The sequence below is a fragment of the Scatophagus argus genome, chromosome 18, assembly GCF_020382885.2.
Source record: "Scatophagus argus isolate fScaArg1 chromosome 18, fScaArg1.pri, whole genome shotgun sequence".
Classification (NCBI taxonomy): domain Eukaryota; kingdom Metazoa; phylum Chordata; class Actinopteri; family Scatophagidae; genus Scatophagus; species Scatophagus argus.
In genome coordinates, this window is record NC_058510.1 from 11,299,504 (window position 1) to 11,314,175 (window position 14,672).

The 14,672-nt window shown below is 41.0% G+C and overlaps 2 protein-coding genes across 3 annotated transcripts in view; one reads left to right on the forward strand and one right to left on the reverse strand.

Annotated features, from left to right (window-relative positions):
* Positions 1–9,403, forward strand: part of cnksr2a (connector enhancer of kinase suppressor of Ras 2a) — a 45,367-nt gene extending 35,964 nt beyond the window's left edge. Inside the window, exons 19-25 of one of the 2 annotated variants that reach the window (XM_046370862.1) lie at positions 148–245; positions 832–1,050; positions 1,583–1,724; positions 2,334–2,558; positions 3,329–3,516; positions 5,683–5,733; positions 6,143–6,275. In XM_046370862.1, the coding sequence (XP_046226818.1) occupies positions 148–245; positions 832–1,050; positions 1,583–1,724; positions 2,334–2,558; positions 3,329–3,516; positions 5,683–5,700 (890 nt within the window). In that variant the 3' untranslated portion in view covers positions 5,701–5,733; positions 6,143–6,275. Of the gene's footprint in view, positions 1–147; positions 246–831; positions 1,051–1,582; positions 1,725–2,333; positions 2,559–3,328; positions 3,517–5,682; positions 5,734–6,142 lie in introns of both variants that reach the window. The other variant, XM_046370861.1, reaches the window with a different exon arrangement.
* Positions 9,404–10,121: 718 nt separating this feature from the next.
* LOC124049346 (kelch-like protein 34) lies at positions 10,122–14,088 on the reverse strand. Its single transcript, XM_046370865.1, has one exon. It carries the CDS (start codon positions 13,598–13,600, stop codon positions 11,804–11,806), a length of 1,797 nt encoding a protein of 598 aa, XP_046226821.1. The 5' UTR covers positions 13,601–14,088; the 3' UTR covers positions 10,122–11,803.
* Positions 14,089–14,672: the final 584 nt, after the last annotated feature.

A 14,672-nucleotide genomic window follows, 5' to 3' on the forward strand; every position in this document is an offset into this window, starting at 1 on the left:
ATATATACTGTTTGTACTTGCAGTGCACTACATCTAGTGTTTTTTGATATTTGTATTATATTCCTAGATTGATGACTAGAGAAATAGATAGAGAGACAGATCTGGATGGATGTTGTTTGTGACTGTTTGTGTGTGGGTTTTCTGCAGATTACTGGAGTGAGAGTGAGCATGAGGATGACACTACCTCCAGCCCCAAACAGGACAGTCCCCCACCTCCATATGATACCTACCCACGGCCTCCATCAGTGAGTCACACACATGACTGTATTACACGCTCCTATAAAGCGCATACTGTACTTGAAAGCAAAAATCATGCTCAGTGCTCCTCCGCAGATCATTTTAACAGTTAAAGTTATTGCCAATTTAGCCTCCAGGGAGCGGTAGGGCTAAAATTGCTTTAACTGATGCTATAATTGGCCCTCATGCTGTTTTGCTCTGCATTAAATGTCCTTGTCTTTAGGCTTGTATTTTTTAGCCTGGGATCAAATGAACAGCTGCAAAAAAAAAAAAACAAACAATTTTTTCAGATGCTAAGTTGCAAAGATAATAATGTTTGAAAATCCTTGCAATAAGAAATCTTTTGGTGTTTGTCTTTTCTACAAACACTCAAAGACCTTCATTTTCACCTATATCCAAATCTCTTCTCTTCTGTCTTTCTGACTCTTAGTTTCTCTTTCGCATACTTATTCAGTCATCACCCATCCTCCTTGAAAGTCATCTGGCTGCCTCACTGGATTGACATAATATTTTTTGGCTGTGTCATTACAATTGGATAAGACGAGTCGATCAGTTGACGCCTGTCGGATTTTCACTCTTTCTTCTCCCTGTCAGATGAGTGCCTACTTGGAAGGCCGGACCACTCGTCTGTCTTCCACGGAGACGTCTCGCTCTCGTTCTTCCCAAGAGGACTTCCTCTGTGGCGAGCCGCCCACAGTGGCTGCAGAGCCACAGTACCATCCTGGTCCTCTAGTGGGAGGCACTACACATAGTGGGAGAAAGCCAGGGGGCAGCAGCAGCAGCGATGTGCAGTACAGATGTGAACCTGTAGAGGTGTGTGACAGTCTGTCCAAAGCAAGATATTTCATCAAGTAAAGGCCTGATTTCCATTAATTTTCCTATGAACAGACAGTTAATAGTAACCTTGAGTCCTGTCCTCAATTGTTGCCAACATGCTAAAATGTACAACGGTTCACACATGTCAAAAACTAGCTGGCTTATTAACACACCGATGTTCCCCAGAGAGTGACCACTTTCCATTTTGGACATTGAGTTTTGGAAATTTGGGGAAATTAAGCTTATTTGTTTCTTGCTGAGAGTTGAAAAGATCAAGCGAAGTGAAGCAGATGAAAGTGGCGCAAATATAAATAAATAAATAATTCTTCCTTCATCCAAATGTCCCATTGTCAAAGTGTTTGCTACCAGAAATCCAGCAATGGTAAGATGAACTTGGGCCGCTGTGTTGAATGTAGACTTATGCCACATTCAAAGATCACTGCCTGCCCAGGCAAAATGTTCAAAACAGAAAACTCTCCCGAAACAGGAATGAATGCTAAAATACTTGCTGTGTTTGTTATACCCATAGTACCGTTCCAGTCCTGCGGGGGGCAGCAGTGAAACGGGGTCTCCTGGCCGCTCGTCCTCATCTCAGAGACGTTCCTGGCAGGATCTGATAGAGACACCACTGACCGAGGCTGGACTGCACTACCTACAAACTGGACCGCTAGGTAACACACAAATAAACCAGCCGCCTTATGTGTCCAACTAGTTGATCATGAGGGGTGAAAATCTCCAGTTGTATCATGATATGATATTAAACTGACTTTGCTAATATCACAAAGTATACCAAAATACATTTTTTCACAATATGATTCAGTACAGCTGCCTGCTTTCAAGGCAATATCATATACCCATTCAACCCAATAAGCTACAGAAGAAGCTACCACTCCTTTTACCTGCTTTTGATTCAAGATTAAAGATTGAAGACATTTATTTTCATTGAACAGTTGCCTGTACAATGAAATTTTGGCCATAAAGGAAAACACAACACATAAATGATTGTACCTGGCAAAGTTCAATGAAGTCTTCTTTAAATAGAGTCCACTAACACACATAAAAGATGGCTTAACAACAACAAGTTTAACAAAAGTATAAAACTTGGCTCAGCAATAACAGGTTTATAGACAAAATAATTGTTTTTTTGCAAGCTCCCATTATTAGCTTAAGCCTAAGGTGATTTATGTTGCATAAATTAGTGCTGTTGATGCAGTCTAAGCTTGACAGAAAATATAATACTGTTATCTGCACGTCTGTTTCATGTTCTCTTAACTCTACAGAGGACGCAGTATTTGCGGAGTCTGGTCCGGGTGGGGGGACTATGATGGCTGGAGCTGTTTACACTCTTCCTGCACAAAGGAATGTCCCGTTGCCCATGGCAATGCAGAGGCTGATTCCTATGGCAACCCAGGGAGGGAAACCCCGCAGCTTCACACTGCCACGAGACAGCAACCTACACACACTCCTCTCACCCCCTGCAAAAGAAGAACAGCAGACACGTAACGGTGAGTTTAGAAACATTCATGCACGGTGAAACACATGGACGCATGAAGAGGAGAATGACCACAAAGCAAATACATGTAATAATAATCTGTGGGTGTGTGGACGTTCGATAAGAGCAGAAAGGAAAAATGTGCTTCTTACTGACTGACATCCTCCAGAGACCAAAAGAAATGTGTTTTTAAGGTGAAGACGTTGACGTCAGTACATGTTCCAGAAATAAAAACGCTCTCAGGCAGACACATTTCTATTTAAATTGTCACCATTTCAATCTCGTAGGGTAGCAGGATGCAATCAAGTCATACACTGCTATTAATGAGGCTAATGAAACAATGGTGCTCTGGTTGCCAAGGTGAACCCAGCAGCATGCAGACATGAAAGTGCCAAACTAGAAGAGTAAACAAGGGAGATTAACAGAGATAAGAACAAGATAAGAATAAGAAACACAGTAATCATGTCAATTCTCTTTCAATACATCAAGAACAGGAGATAAAACTGACAAGGTGGAGACAACATCTCTGAGGCTGAAGGGAAAGAGAGAAGACGCTTTTATCATCATTAATAATCTTGCTATGAAGTCATTATACCGTATAGTATATGTGTAGATGTGTAGTGCTACCGTCCTCAAGTGGTTGATCTGAGATAAAACTCAATCAGCTTTCTGACTGCTCTTTAGCCTTTAACTTCTAATCCTTTGAGCGGAAGAGTGAAGGAAGGTTTAAATAACCGTTAAGTGTGCAACTCTGTCTCTCTTCCTCTTTCTGACTGTGTGAAGGTGGCAGCGAGGGTGCATCCCTTGGCGACCTGTTTCGTGCGTGCGAGCAGGGCGGGGTGTGTCCTCTTGGCCGTGGCTCGGAAGGCAAAGGCCAGTCAGAGTTCAGACAGTCTTTCCTCCGACGGGCGGCCGACCCTCAGCTCAACGAGCGTCTGCACCGCCTCCGCATACTGACGTCCACGCTGAAGGTTGGTCACATGTGAATAAGCACACAGACACATACATGCAGGAAATGTATATGTGAACACACTAAATATATATACCATATATCATAAAAAAGCTCTTCCATTGAGGTAAAAATTAAATTACATTTCAATACATAACCAGTCCTTTATAAACTATATTTTCTAAAGTTATAATCCTTAAGATTTCTATTTAAAACTACAGCAAAGACTTGTTGAACAGCTGGTGCATGTGTTTACTGTGCAGCTAGAAGAACTCAATTCATTTAAATAAAGAAACTGATTAAAAAATAATTGTAAACAGCAGTCTAATTTCATGCTCCACATGGGGCATGTAGTTTCCCCACAACAGCAGGACACTGTAATGGGGGAATAGTTGGAGGTGTGGCTGCTCCTTCTTGTTGCTGAACTGTTGTCACCGTTGTCTTGTTTTGTAGATGCATCTTTTGAAGAACGCTTGTTGTTGGCACCAAATTTGGCAACAAAAATATTGCTGTTTTGTGCGAGTGTTTCACAGAAAAAAAGCTGTTTGTGTTTCACCAGTTGAAAACTCGTCATAGAATTATTTGGTCTTTTGCTAGCAGTGACTTAATACGAGTATTATCTGTCAACGGTGACGCTGTTATCGCTAAAATTACGAACGGCAGTGCTGGATTACATTCTGCATGATTTCCTGTTAATCACTTCTGCATGTGAGGTTCAGTTACGGTGGTCCCTACCACCAAAAATTAAAACTATCATATATATATAGAAGTAATGACTGCATGTAAATCTTAAGGATTATAACCGCTCATCCGATACCATACTGAGAAGATTTCCCTATTCTTTGTTCACAAGCCACTCGTTAACACCTTCAGTTGTGAAGCTTTTATTTTAGACTAATGTGTTTAAAGTTTGCATTTTCTGATCCAACTTGCTTTGGGATGCTAACATTAGCTAAAGTGCTAATTTTCATAATCCGCCTTTTTTATCTGCTGTAGACTAAAATAATGGCCTTTGTCAAATGGTATTTTTTTTTTTTTTTGGCCCACTGGGTAACAATCATCACATCTGCACATAAATGCACCAAGCCAGTATAAATGTGAGCAAGGTGAATAGGAGCGAATGGATAAAATGATACCCCAGAAACATTCATGTGAAGTTTAGCTGTAAAACACCATGAATTTCTGACCCTGATACACATAAATACATTCATAAACTGAAAATGTGTGTTTTGTTAGTTTCAGTTCCGTCATCTGTCCTAGTCTGTCTCCTCGGTTTGGTTTGAGTCTTTCCTACAGATCTTTGTCAAGCCGCCATCTGTGGCTTTATGCTGTATGAGCAGTGGCGTTTCTGGGTTGGGTGCCTGTGAATGGCTCGTTTGCTGCTTTTTGTCTCTAGAATTTGTATCTTTGTTGCTTCCTCCATGTACGTGGGTGGGGATGGTTGGTGATGTTGTGGGGCACTTTGTTGCTTGTGTGTGTAGCCACAGTAGCTTTTGTGGATGGTCTGTAGCTTTGGCTTTCCGTGTCTGCAGGTACAGGTTGTTTGGAGGAGCTTACATGTTTGTTCCATGTCTGCCGTCTTTTAAAGCAATACACCGAGTTTTTTAGGGGGAGTTTGGATCCTCTCCAAAGTCATCCATGAGACCCTGATCAGATTGTGTTTATGTTCACTCTGTAGAGGTTTCCGTGCAAACAAAAGACATTCATCGTTACGCTGTGTCTTTATCCACCAAAGCTGAACCAAAACAACACACTACAGTTGAGATGACAAGTGAAGATGTGTCCTTCTACTCATTAAAGCTACAGTGATGCAGTACTTGTCTGCTGCAGCATATGTAGCATATGCAGTATATATATTAAATCGGTGATGATGAAATAGAATAGTTGATTTGGGTCACTTCAATAAGAGCAATCATCTTCTTCAGAAACCTTGCTTATTAAGCCAACATTTACCACTGAAATATCAATAGCCAGTATAGCAGCTAAGGTTTTCATCTTACTATTTCAGATACTGATTCACTGAACCATGATATTTAGTTTATCACAATGCCCCATCAACCTTCAGTTCTCTGTAAATTGAAGAACTTTTTCATCCAAACTTCACATCCTTCATAAAGTGTTTCTAAACTGTAATATTGCCTTTATTAATGTGAGTACAGTTGTACTAATTTTTATTGATGCTTTATAGATCAGTTATAAGCCATGAAGAACAACTCAAGCCATCAAGTCTGCAGTTATAGTAAGTCCTTAATAAACAGTCATGTCTTTCATATTTTCTAATAAAACAGCTAGCATACAGTAATTGTAATAAAATCAAACCTGGCAACCCAAACGTTTTTTAATTTTCATATCTAAGAAAAAAACACTTGTAAATAATTTAAGTAATAATGCCATTTAGTACAACTTCCGCTTCCTTACTTACCATTTAGCACTAAAGTAGTTCTTGTAGTCCAACTTTTCCCATGAAAACCAGAAAAAATGGATGGTCTTAGTCTCTATAGCATTTATGAAATCTCCCCCAAACTCAGTGTATTCCCTTAAGTATGTGTCTTGCTTTACGTGTGTCTGCATTTTTAAGCTTAGTTATTCAAAACTTTATCAATTTAAAAAGTGATGGAGCCCCTCCTGTGTTTCTGCACCCCCCATAGGACAGGGAGGGGGAGCTAGCGCTGATTGAAAGGCTATTGGCCAGTCCCCAGCTGTCGTCGGCAGAGTTCCAGGAGTGGAAAAGAGCCTATCAGGAGCTGTTCTCTCAGGAGCCAGACTCGACCGCTGATTCAGACCCTGGCCCGCCCCTCACCCCCTCACTCTCTCACACACACTCCTACATCGAGACCCACGTCTGACCTGTAAAACACACTCACCTCACACACGCTTAAGTTGCTCACATCTCCTGGTTCAGGAAAGAGTTGAACAAACGGCAGTGGACGTTTGGGTGCATCAGGGTCGCGATCAGTGATGGAATTTGTCCAAAGAGGAGGCTAGGGACAGCTTGACTTCATATCCAGATATGCTTTCAGCAGCCGCAGTCTACAAGTGCAACATGACAGCTTTGTGAGGAGACGCCCGTGTGGCCCTCATGTCATATCAATCCGCAAGCTGATTGGTTATGCCACTCCAGCTGGCTCGGGGGCGGACGATAAACTGGTCCTTAAATATTACATGTTAGCTTTTGTGCTGTTAAATACTCTCCATGGAAAACGCCATATACAGAAGCAACAAAACTTACTTTGGACGTCAGTTTGGTCCTCCTGACAAGAACAGAGATGTTAGAATAGCTCCTTCATGAGCCACCATTGTCAGTATTTCATCCTGCTTATTGTGGCATGTTTATACTGACTGCACAGTGTTTCATAGACAGTCTCACAGCCACAGAGTGACACATATTATATACTATCAAGCCTTATACTTGATGTCTATGATGATATTTTCTGTACAGTGGATGTTACTGCAAACAACATTTAGCACAGTTTCTTTTTTAAAATCATCTAGTTTCTAGTTATAAATATGTTTGTCAGTGCTGATTTGGTAGAAGTACTGTGCTGGGCTGGACCTGAAGCATGCACACTCCTGGAATGGGACCCATTTAAAGGAAAAACCCACCCTAAAAATACTTTAACACTGTTTTCACAGCTAGTGAGCCCACACTGTGATATGTTTCTGTTGTTCTTGCCCAAAATTGAGTTTCCCTGTACACTCCCTGTCATGCTGCTACTTCATTTTCACTGTCAGTTTGACTTTATCTCTCAGAGTGTTGTCTCAGAATGTAAATGTTAATACCATTCAATTAATTTTACATTTAATATCACCTGCTTTATAGAGCTCATTAATTCATATCTAAACGTAAATACCTCCTTTAAATTGTATCGACAGAAATCTTAAACATTTTCAGTTAAATATTCTAACTTACAAGAATTCATTATTCTTATATATAATAGTTTTATGCAGTTATATCTCCATAAACACAGCTCATGTTCAAAAAAGGCATCCATAATAATAACTGCATGAACAAACTGTAATGCAATCTGTAAACTGTAATCCCCCGATCCAGTGATATCACATTTTTTTTCAAGCCTGTCTGAGTCACTACTGATGCATCTTGATGTACATTGAAAGGTCTTCCTGCTGTTCATAATGGCACAATAGATCCATGCGAAAGTATTTTTAGTGTAAGAAATGGACAGAATCCACCATCCAGGATAAAACTACATAATGCAAAAATTCAGACTGGAAATTTGATTAAAAAAAATGCCCATTTGACCTGTCTAACTCTGTAGAAGCTTTCTTCAGCAGACCTTCATAATGCAACCTACCTAACCCTTATCCCTAATCATTTACCAAAGGGTTTGTTGAGGTAACATTATCAAAACTTTGCAGCTCTAAGGACTGAGGAAAGTTGATTGTCCCCTCTGTTTTGTAGAAATTTTAACCTAACGTTGGTTTGATATGCAGATTTCATTTGATTATTTAATTTTATGAGACAGTTTATTGACAGTGTGTTAGTCATTGTGTACACGAGGAATACCTTAAAATGCTACAAATGCTGTTTGTGTTTGGACCTGTTTTCTATCTTTTCTTTTTTTTCCCTTTGATTTCCAGCAGTTTAAATGGGCATCCTCACTAGGAGGTGGTGTTAAACCTGACATTATGGCAACCGCATATATATGAGTAAGCAACAAGTGGTTCATGAAAGGTTGTTCTGGCGGCCTCATAAAAGCATCCTGAGAAACACAAAAACATCTCTAACTTAAGTAGTCATAAAATCACAGATTAAGTCCTCAAACTTTCTGGACTGATTATCTTTTATATAACAGTGTAAAAGTTTCTAAGGGTGGATTTTTCCCCAGAGGCTCTCTGTATCCTGCATGCCACATAGAGAATATAAGAAGATAATTTGCATAAGAACTGAAATATGGATCTAATAAAAATATATTAGTTTGTTATTTGTAAGCTGCTGGCAAATGACTTCATACTCAGAGACACTGCACTAAACTATAAAAGCAATTGTATACACAAATGCACACAAAGACATGCGCACATGCTAATAAACAACAAACAAACACAGTCTGAATGCTCTTTCTATGCTGCTGCCCGTGGTTGGTTGTAGTAGCATGTCTTTGTTGTAGATAAACACAATATTCCTTTTCTGTTTTTGTGTTTGAAATCTCTAGATACAGTAGATCTCTCTTTATAGAGTGCAAAGTGTCTTGGATAATGTTCTCTAATTCTATCAGGTTTTTTGGACAGTTGCGTAAAGATTGTTTAATGTTCTATAAATTATGGTAAAATAACAGTATTTATTTACGTGATCAATCTGCGTGTTTTGTTGGAAGAAGAGGGTGGATCAATAAAGTGTGGTCGTTTGGCTGAAGTTGTATTTGTGGTTTGTTTTCGTTTCGGTGGACGGTGATAAAGGAGAGGAGGCTGACAGGATGCAATGAGGGATGCTGAGCGCCGGTAACAGCTGCTGCTGTCAACAAGAGACACTGAGAGAGAGACCATAACAAACCAAGAGAGATCATCTGGTTTAGAGACTCAACTCTGCTCCTTCTCCCAGCTGAACTGTCCCAATCCCTGCCCATTTCCCTCAACGCTATAATCACAGCTGAACAAAATCTGCATCAGCTCTACTGCAGGAGGACTAAATTGAGACCCGTAATTGTTTTAGTTTATCTGACATTATTACATTATGTTTCCACGCTACTTTTTATGTACATTTTCAGGTTTCAGTGGCGATGAAATTTAACAAAAGCTATTCCACTTTGCTGAGTTGGAAAAGATGTTAAAAAAATGCAATAAATGTCTCCACCTCCTCCTACTGTAAAAAAGTGAAGACTGCAACTGAGCAGGAGTGTTTGGGCAGTGGAGCCATGGGATCAAGTTCCCGTCCATACACCAATCTGACCCAACAGCAAACCGTGCTCAGCCATCAATCATGATGTTTCACCCTCTTTTTATCACATCAAATAACTATTTAAGTAAAACCAAACAAATCTGAAAAATTAGCACTTGAAGATACGTCAGTGTGACAAGAATTACATGAAGTGACACAACCATCTTTAGGAAAAACATTTTTGGTATTTTGGCCTGTGCTCCTTCTGTTAACATGGACAGGGAGGGATTTGTGACTTATACTGGAGCCAACCACAAGGGGGAGATCAAGATGCTTTGGCTTCACTTTTGGGGAGCTGTCATGTCGTTCATCATTATATAGAGTCAGTTTGTCATACTGCAGCTGCTATAGAACTGTGTGTATGGGTTGGTAGTAAGAAAATGTAACAGTGGAAGAATGAAATCAAAATGTCTGAGCATGTAAAACCTCAATGTCTTCTCATAACTAGTTATTTTAAGATTAAAAGCAAACATAAATATCGAAGCAAATTTTAATATACGGTATACAGTAGGTGAAAACTCAGCTTGGATAAGATGATTGTCTAGAAAGATTAGCTCACCTAATACTATCAAAAAATGTCTGCATTAATTTTTCAAACTTCTGCTGGATTTCCATGACATACCGGGTTGGGAAATAACAGAGGGTGTTTCAGGCTGACACAAAATTTAATTAATCTGTTTTGGTGACTCAGCTTATTCAAATGAAGATAAAGTAAAACGACACAGCAGGGCTAGTCGCTTTTACAGTTCAGTTTTATTGGTTCAAATAAATGCATGATTGTTTTCAGACTTCTTTCAGTGGTTCACGATCTCTCAGAATTACATCACGACTTCATGCTTATTACTAGTTGGAATGCTTAATTATAGACACTGCACACATTCTACATTTTAAGGCGACTGTATGTATAACTTGAGCTGAGCTGAAATATTGACAGTATTCATTACCGGATATAATTAATTAGACACCCCATTCATTTTGAATTCAAAGTTATCTTCAAACCTAATAAAACATGTTAACATAATAAGCAATGTTTATGCAAATAGTGCAAGTATGCATTCAATATTAAATGGAAATATATAGATGCACAAAAGTCCGTGAATAATGAATTCCAGCGGGTTACCTAGGTATATCCACAAACCATGCATATGACCTCCTGCTAATGCTTTTTCTACTCTGCAATTTTAACCCACTTTGTCCATTTGTTTGTCAGTGCAGATGGAAATGGGTCAAATGAGTCAGGATTAAAAAGTCGCTCAGTATTTTCTGTTTACTTCTATTTCTATATCTATCTTAAAGAAATTATCAATCGCTAGTCAATAAACAGGAATGTCACATGCACGGAACTTTTATCTTCAACTTCCATAAAATGTTCAGCTTAGCTCTCCCGTAGTTTTTATTTCACATATGTCCTCCAGCTTCATCGTCTTATCTCTTGTTATGATTCCCTCTTATAGCCTCCTCTACAGCATGGCTCAGACTTGTCCTGAAAACTCATCTGTTCAAGAATTACCTTCTCCCCCTAAATCTCTTTACATCTCCTTGACCGCTCTCAAAATCCTTTTTATATCTCTCCTTAGCTTTTGTCTTATTTCTTTTACAGTATCACCACCTTCTGTGACAGGAATATCACTCATAAAAACACCATATATCTCACCACCAAGATTTTAAGCTTATTCTACTCTTATGTCATTACCTTCCAATAACAACTTCTGCTAAATACCCAAAAGTGAAAGTGTTAAAATGACATAGCTGCAGAGTTTGGTTGCACCTTCTTCTCTGTAAGTCCTTTCCAACAACTCTGTTCATAGGTAACAAAATCTGCATATACACTAAGCTCAGTAATTAACACAATATATGTGACTTGTGTAATTCATACAAAGACCAAGGTGTAAAAATGGCAAGTTGAAGTTGTGCTTTATGCTAAACAAAGCTAATAGTCTCTTTGTATTAGCTTTATATTGAACAGACTTAAATTAATGTAGAATCAATCTTCAGATCTGATCTGATATCTGATCTAATTCTCAGTGAAAGAAAGATATTGAAATAGTGCACATGTGTTCTCCTCTCATAAGACTGGACTTGAAACTATTTGAAATATACAATGAGGTTGAAAGCAAAAGTGTTGAGGTTGGCATGGTGGTAAACATTTCATTTCTGACAGCCCAGTATAAATTCCACACAGACCGCAAGCTGTCTGCTGTGAGGAATAGTGTTTTTTTATTACTTTCATGTCTGAAAAATAGTTTTAGTTCCCTAAATGTGACTGTGGTTCATGACAAGCACATTAAAATTGAGGGTACAATTCTTGACACTGTCACACCATCATTTTAACACATATCCTCTGTTCTCAGCATTTTGAGACTATAAGTAAAATGGTCTCACTCTCATGTCAAAATTTTCTTACACAATGTGCACTTTAGTCTGGCAGGGGCAGCAGAGTGCACTCGGTCCCAGTGAGAGGTCTGAGGAGCTGACAGATCTCTCTCCAACGATCTCTCTTCGTATCATATTCCAGCACGCTCTTCATTATGACCTCCTGTCCATCGCTCCATCTTCTCCCTCCAAATACCAGTAGATTCCCAGATGGCATTGACACCATGCCATAGTTGAAGGAGCCAGTGAGAAGGGGTCGTAGGCGGGTCCAGTGGTCTGACTGCGAATCGTATCGTTCTATATCACAGAAAGGCTCATACATTCCCAACAGGGCGTAGATGTGGCCTTGGACAGTTGTGAGGCGGTGACTGAACCTGGCGATAGACATGGATGCTCGTTTCTCCCAGACTCTGCTTTTGAGGTCCCAAAACAGGACTTCTCTGCTGCTCTCTGTATGGTCATCCTGATTGCCACTGTGGATATTGCCATGATTACTGGGCCGACCACCTGACACATAGATGTTGTTGTCAAGCACAGCTGAAGCATGACCATAAAGGGGGCGAGGCATTGCTGCTCCTCTCCTCCACGCTCCTGTAGACATGTCGTAAAACTCAACAGAAGCTACAGAGGTGTGCATGTTGGTGTCTGGTCGTGTGTGTCGACCCCCAATAGCGTAAATAACATCCTCCACCACGCAGCAGGTGAACTGCGCCCGGCTCTCCAGCATGGACTCTGCCTTCTCCCAGCAGTTGAAGCGAGGATCATAGCGCCACATCTGGTTAGATGTTGTGACAGCGACAGACTTTTTGCCATCTTCTTCTTTCTCTTTCACTTCTTCTCCTCCAATCACAAAGAGGAAACCTCCCACTGAGCACACACAGTGATTTCTCAGTCGCAGCGGGAGACTGGAACGCAGCGATGAAAACTTCTTGCTTCTAGGATCAAACAGCAGCATCTGCTGTTCTGGCCAATCAGGGCTGGATCCTCCACCTACAAGCAGCACACGATTGGGAGACACTCTGAGTGTAGACTGTCTGCTCTGTCTGATTGGCTGAGCTGGACCCAGCCTATGGTACTCCAATGCGCGGGTCAGCTGGCTTCTGATTAAAGGTGTGCCCATTGCTCTGTGGGTGTGGCTGAGATTTTTAAGATCAGAGGGTGTGACCAATCCGAAACGCAGGCGACTAAGCAGTAGATTTGATTTCAGCAGAGGGAGGGGCCCGTTCTCATTCAACCAATCCAGAGCCAGCTTTATGAGCTCCACCTCTTTGACACTAGGTATCTCGTCAGCATCAAGCACCGCCATCAATGACTGGATATTCAGTCTGAGAAGGTCATTCCTGCTTTCCTTCAGCAATGTCCCCATCTCCATAGCGATGGTTTGATTGGCAGCATGAAGTGCATCTGAGAGGGCGTGATGTTCAGCCAAGTTAGCATAGCTACAGCAGTTTTCAGCACTCAAACCATCAGTAATGAAGCGCTCGCATATTGACACAGCTGCATCCACCTGCAAGTACCTGGCTGCCTCCAAGACAGCAGGAAGTGAAGGTGGTGATATGCTGAGCCAGCCAGAATACAGAAAGTCAAGAATGACTTCCAAACCCTCAGATGTTAGTACTTCAAGGCTAATGGAGCTTGCTGATCTCTCTATGGTAGTCTCTCCAAACAGAGCCCAAAAATACTCGCTGGAGCTGGCCAAAAGGGCGCGATGACAAGGGAAAGATACACCGCCGGCCTCAAGGACAACATCACACATCTTCCTTTGAGACCGGAGGCGCTGGAAGCCGGAGAGAAGCCCGGTTCTTTGGGAGGAACTGTAGAGGAGGGAGTAGCTATCCATTCAAAAGATAGGAGGCAAGGAGAGAAGGAAGGTACAAGGTGAGAGGACACAATAGTGGAGAGAAAACTTCTGAGGAGCAGTCAGAAAGAGGATTACAGGCAAGAAAACTTAGTCAGGAAAGTAGTGAGGCAGGAAGTAAGAGGAAGAAACACAAACGCAGAAAGTACAAGAAAAGCAGCATTGAGCTTTGTCAAAAATAAAATGTAGCTGACAAGCTACACAAAAGAAAGTCTGACAAAAAGAGTCAGACAGTAGTAGGAGAACAGGATAATAAGTTGCAAAAAGTAAGAAGTGGGAGGTGAGGGAACAGGAAAAGCTTGACGTCTCCTTTGCTGAGGTCTTTCCGTCTGTGTTTTTGTCCTGCTCTGTCTGCAGCGGCGGGCATGTGACCCATGATAGAAAAGTTATCAACTGTCCCCTACATATACACACACACACACACACACACAAGCCCGTGTGTCAGCCCCTCTTTTTTGCACTTAAACGTGGTCCGTCCCAAAGCCTCATGACTCTTTCTGTGATGTCCCAGTTCTCTTGGCTTTGTGCGTATCTACTGCCCTTTGCTCTGCGTCCGGGAGGGGCTATCACACAAATTCAGGCATCCAATATGTACAAACCAACCCAGCCAGCAGGCAGATGAATGGATAACACACACACAACACACACACACACAAAGGGGGCCTGACAGGGCTTTAGTGTCTATCCCGGTGGATGAACTCATTGGTAAATACAGCTGCTGTAGTCTGCAAACCAAGATTTCAGGGCATGGCTGCCACAGCACCTATCTCTGCACCCTAGAATAGTAACACAGACACAGCTCGGCGGATTTAGCCCAAGGTGCATATCAAACCAGAGGAAGTTTTGCCAAGCTGTCAAAGATTTTGCAAGTGTCAAAAGTAGTTGCATTACATTTTAGTATTTAAGTAACCAGTGCCCTTTTGGGAAGCATTTAACCTTATTATGACCCGTGATGCTTCAAAATCATGCAGACTGATGTCATGTTATTATTTTAATGCAGAGATAGACGGGGGACGGTGAGAGCGAGAGCGAAACATAATAAAGCATGGATTTG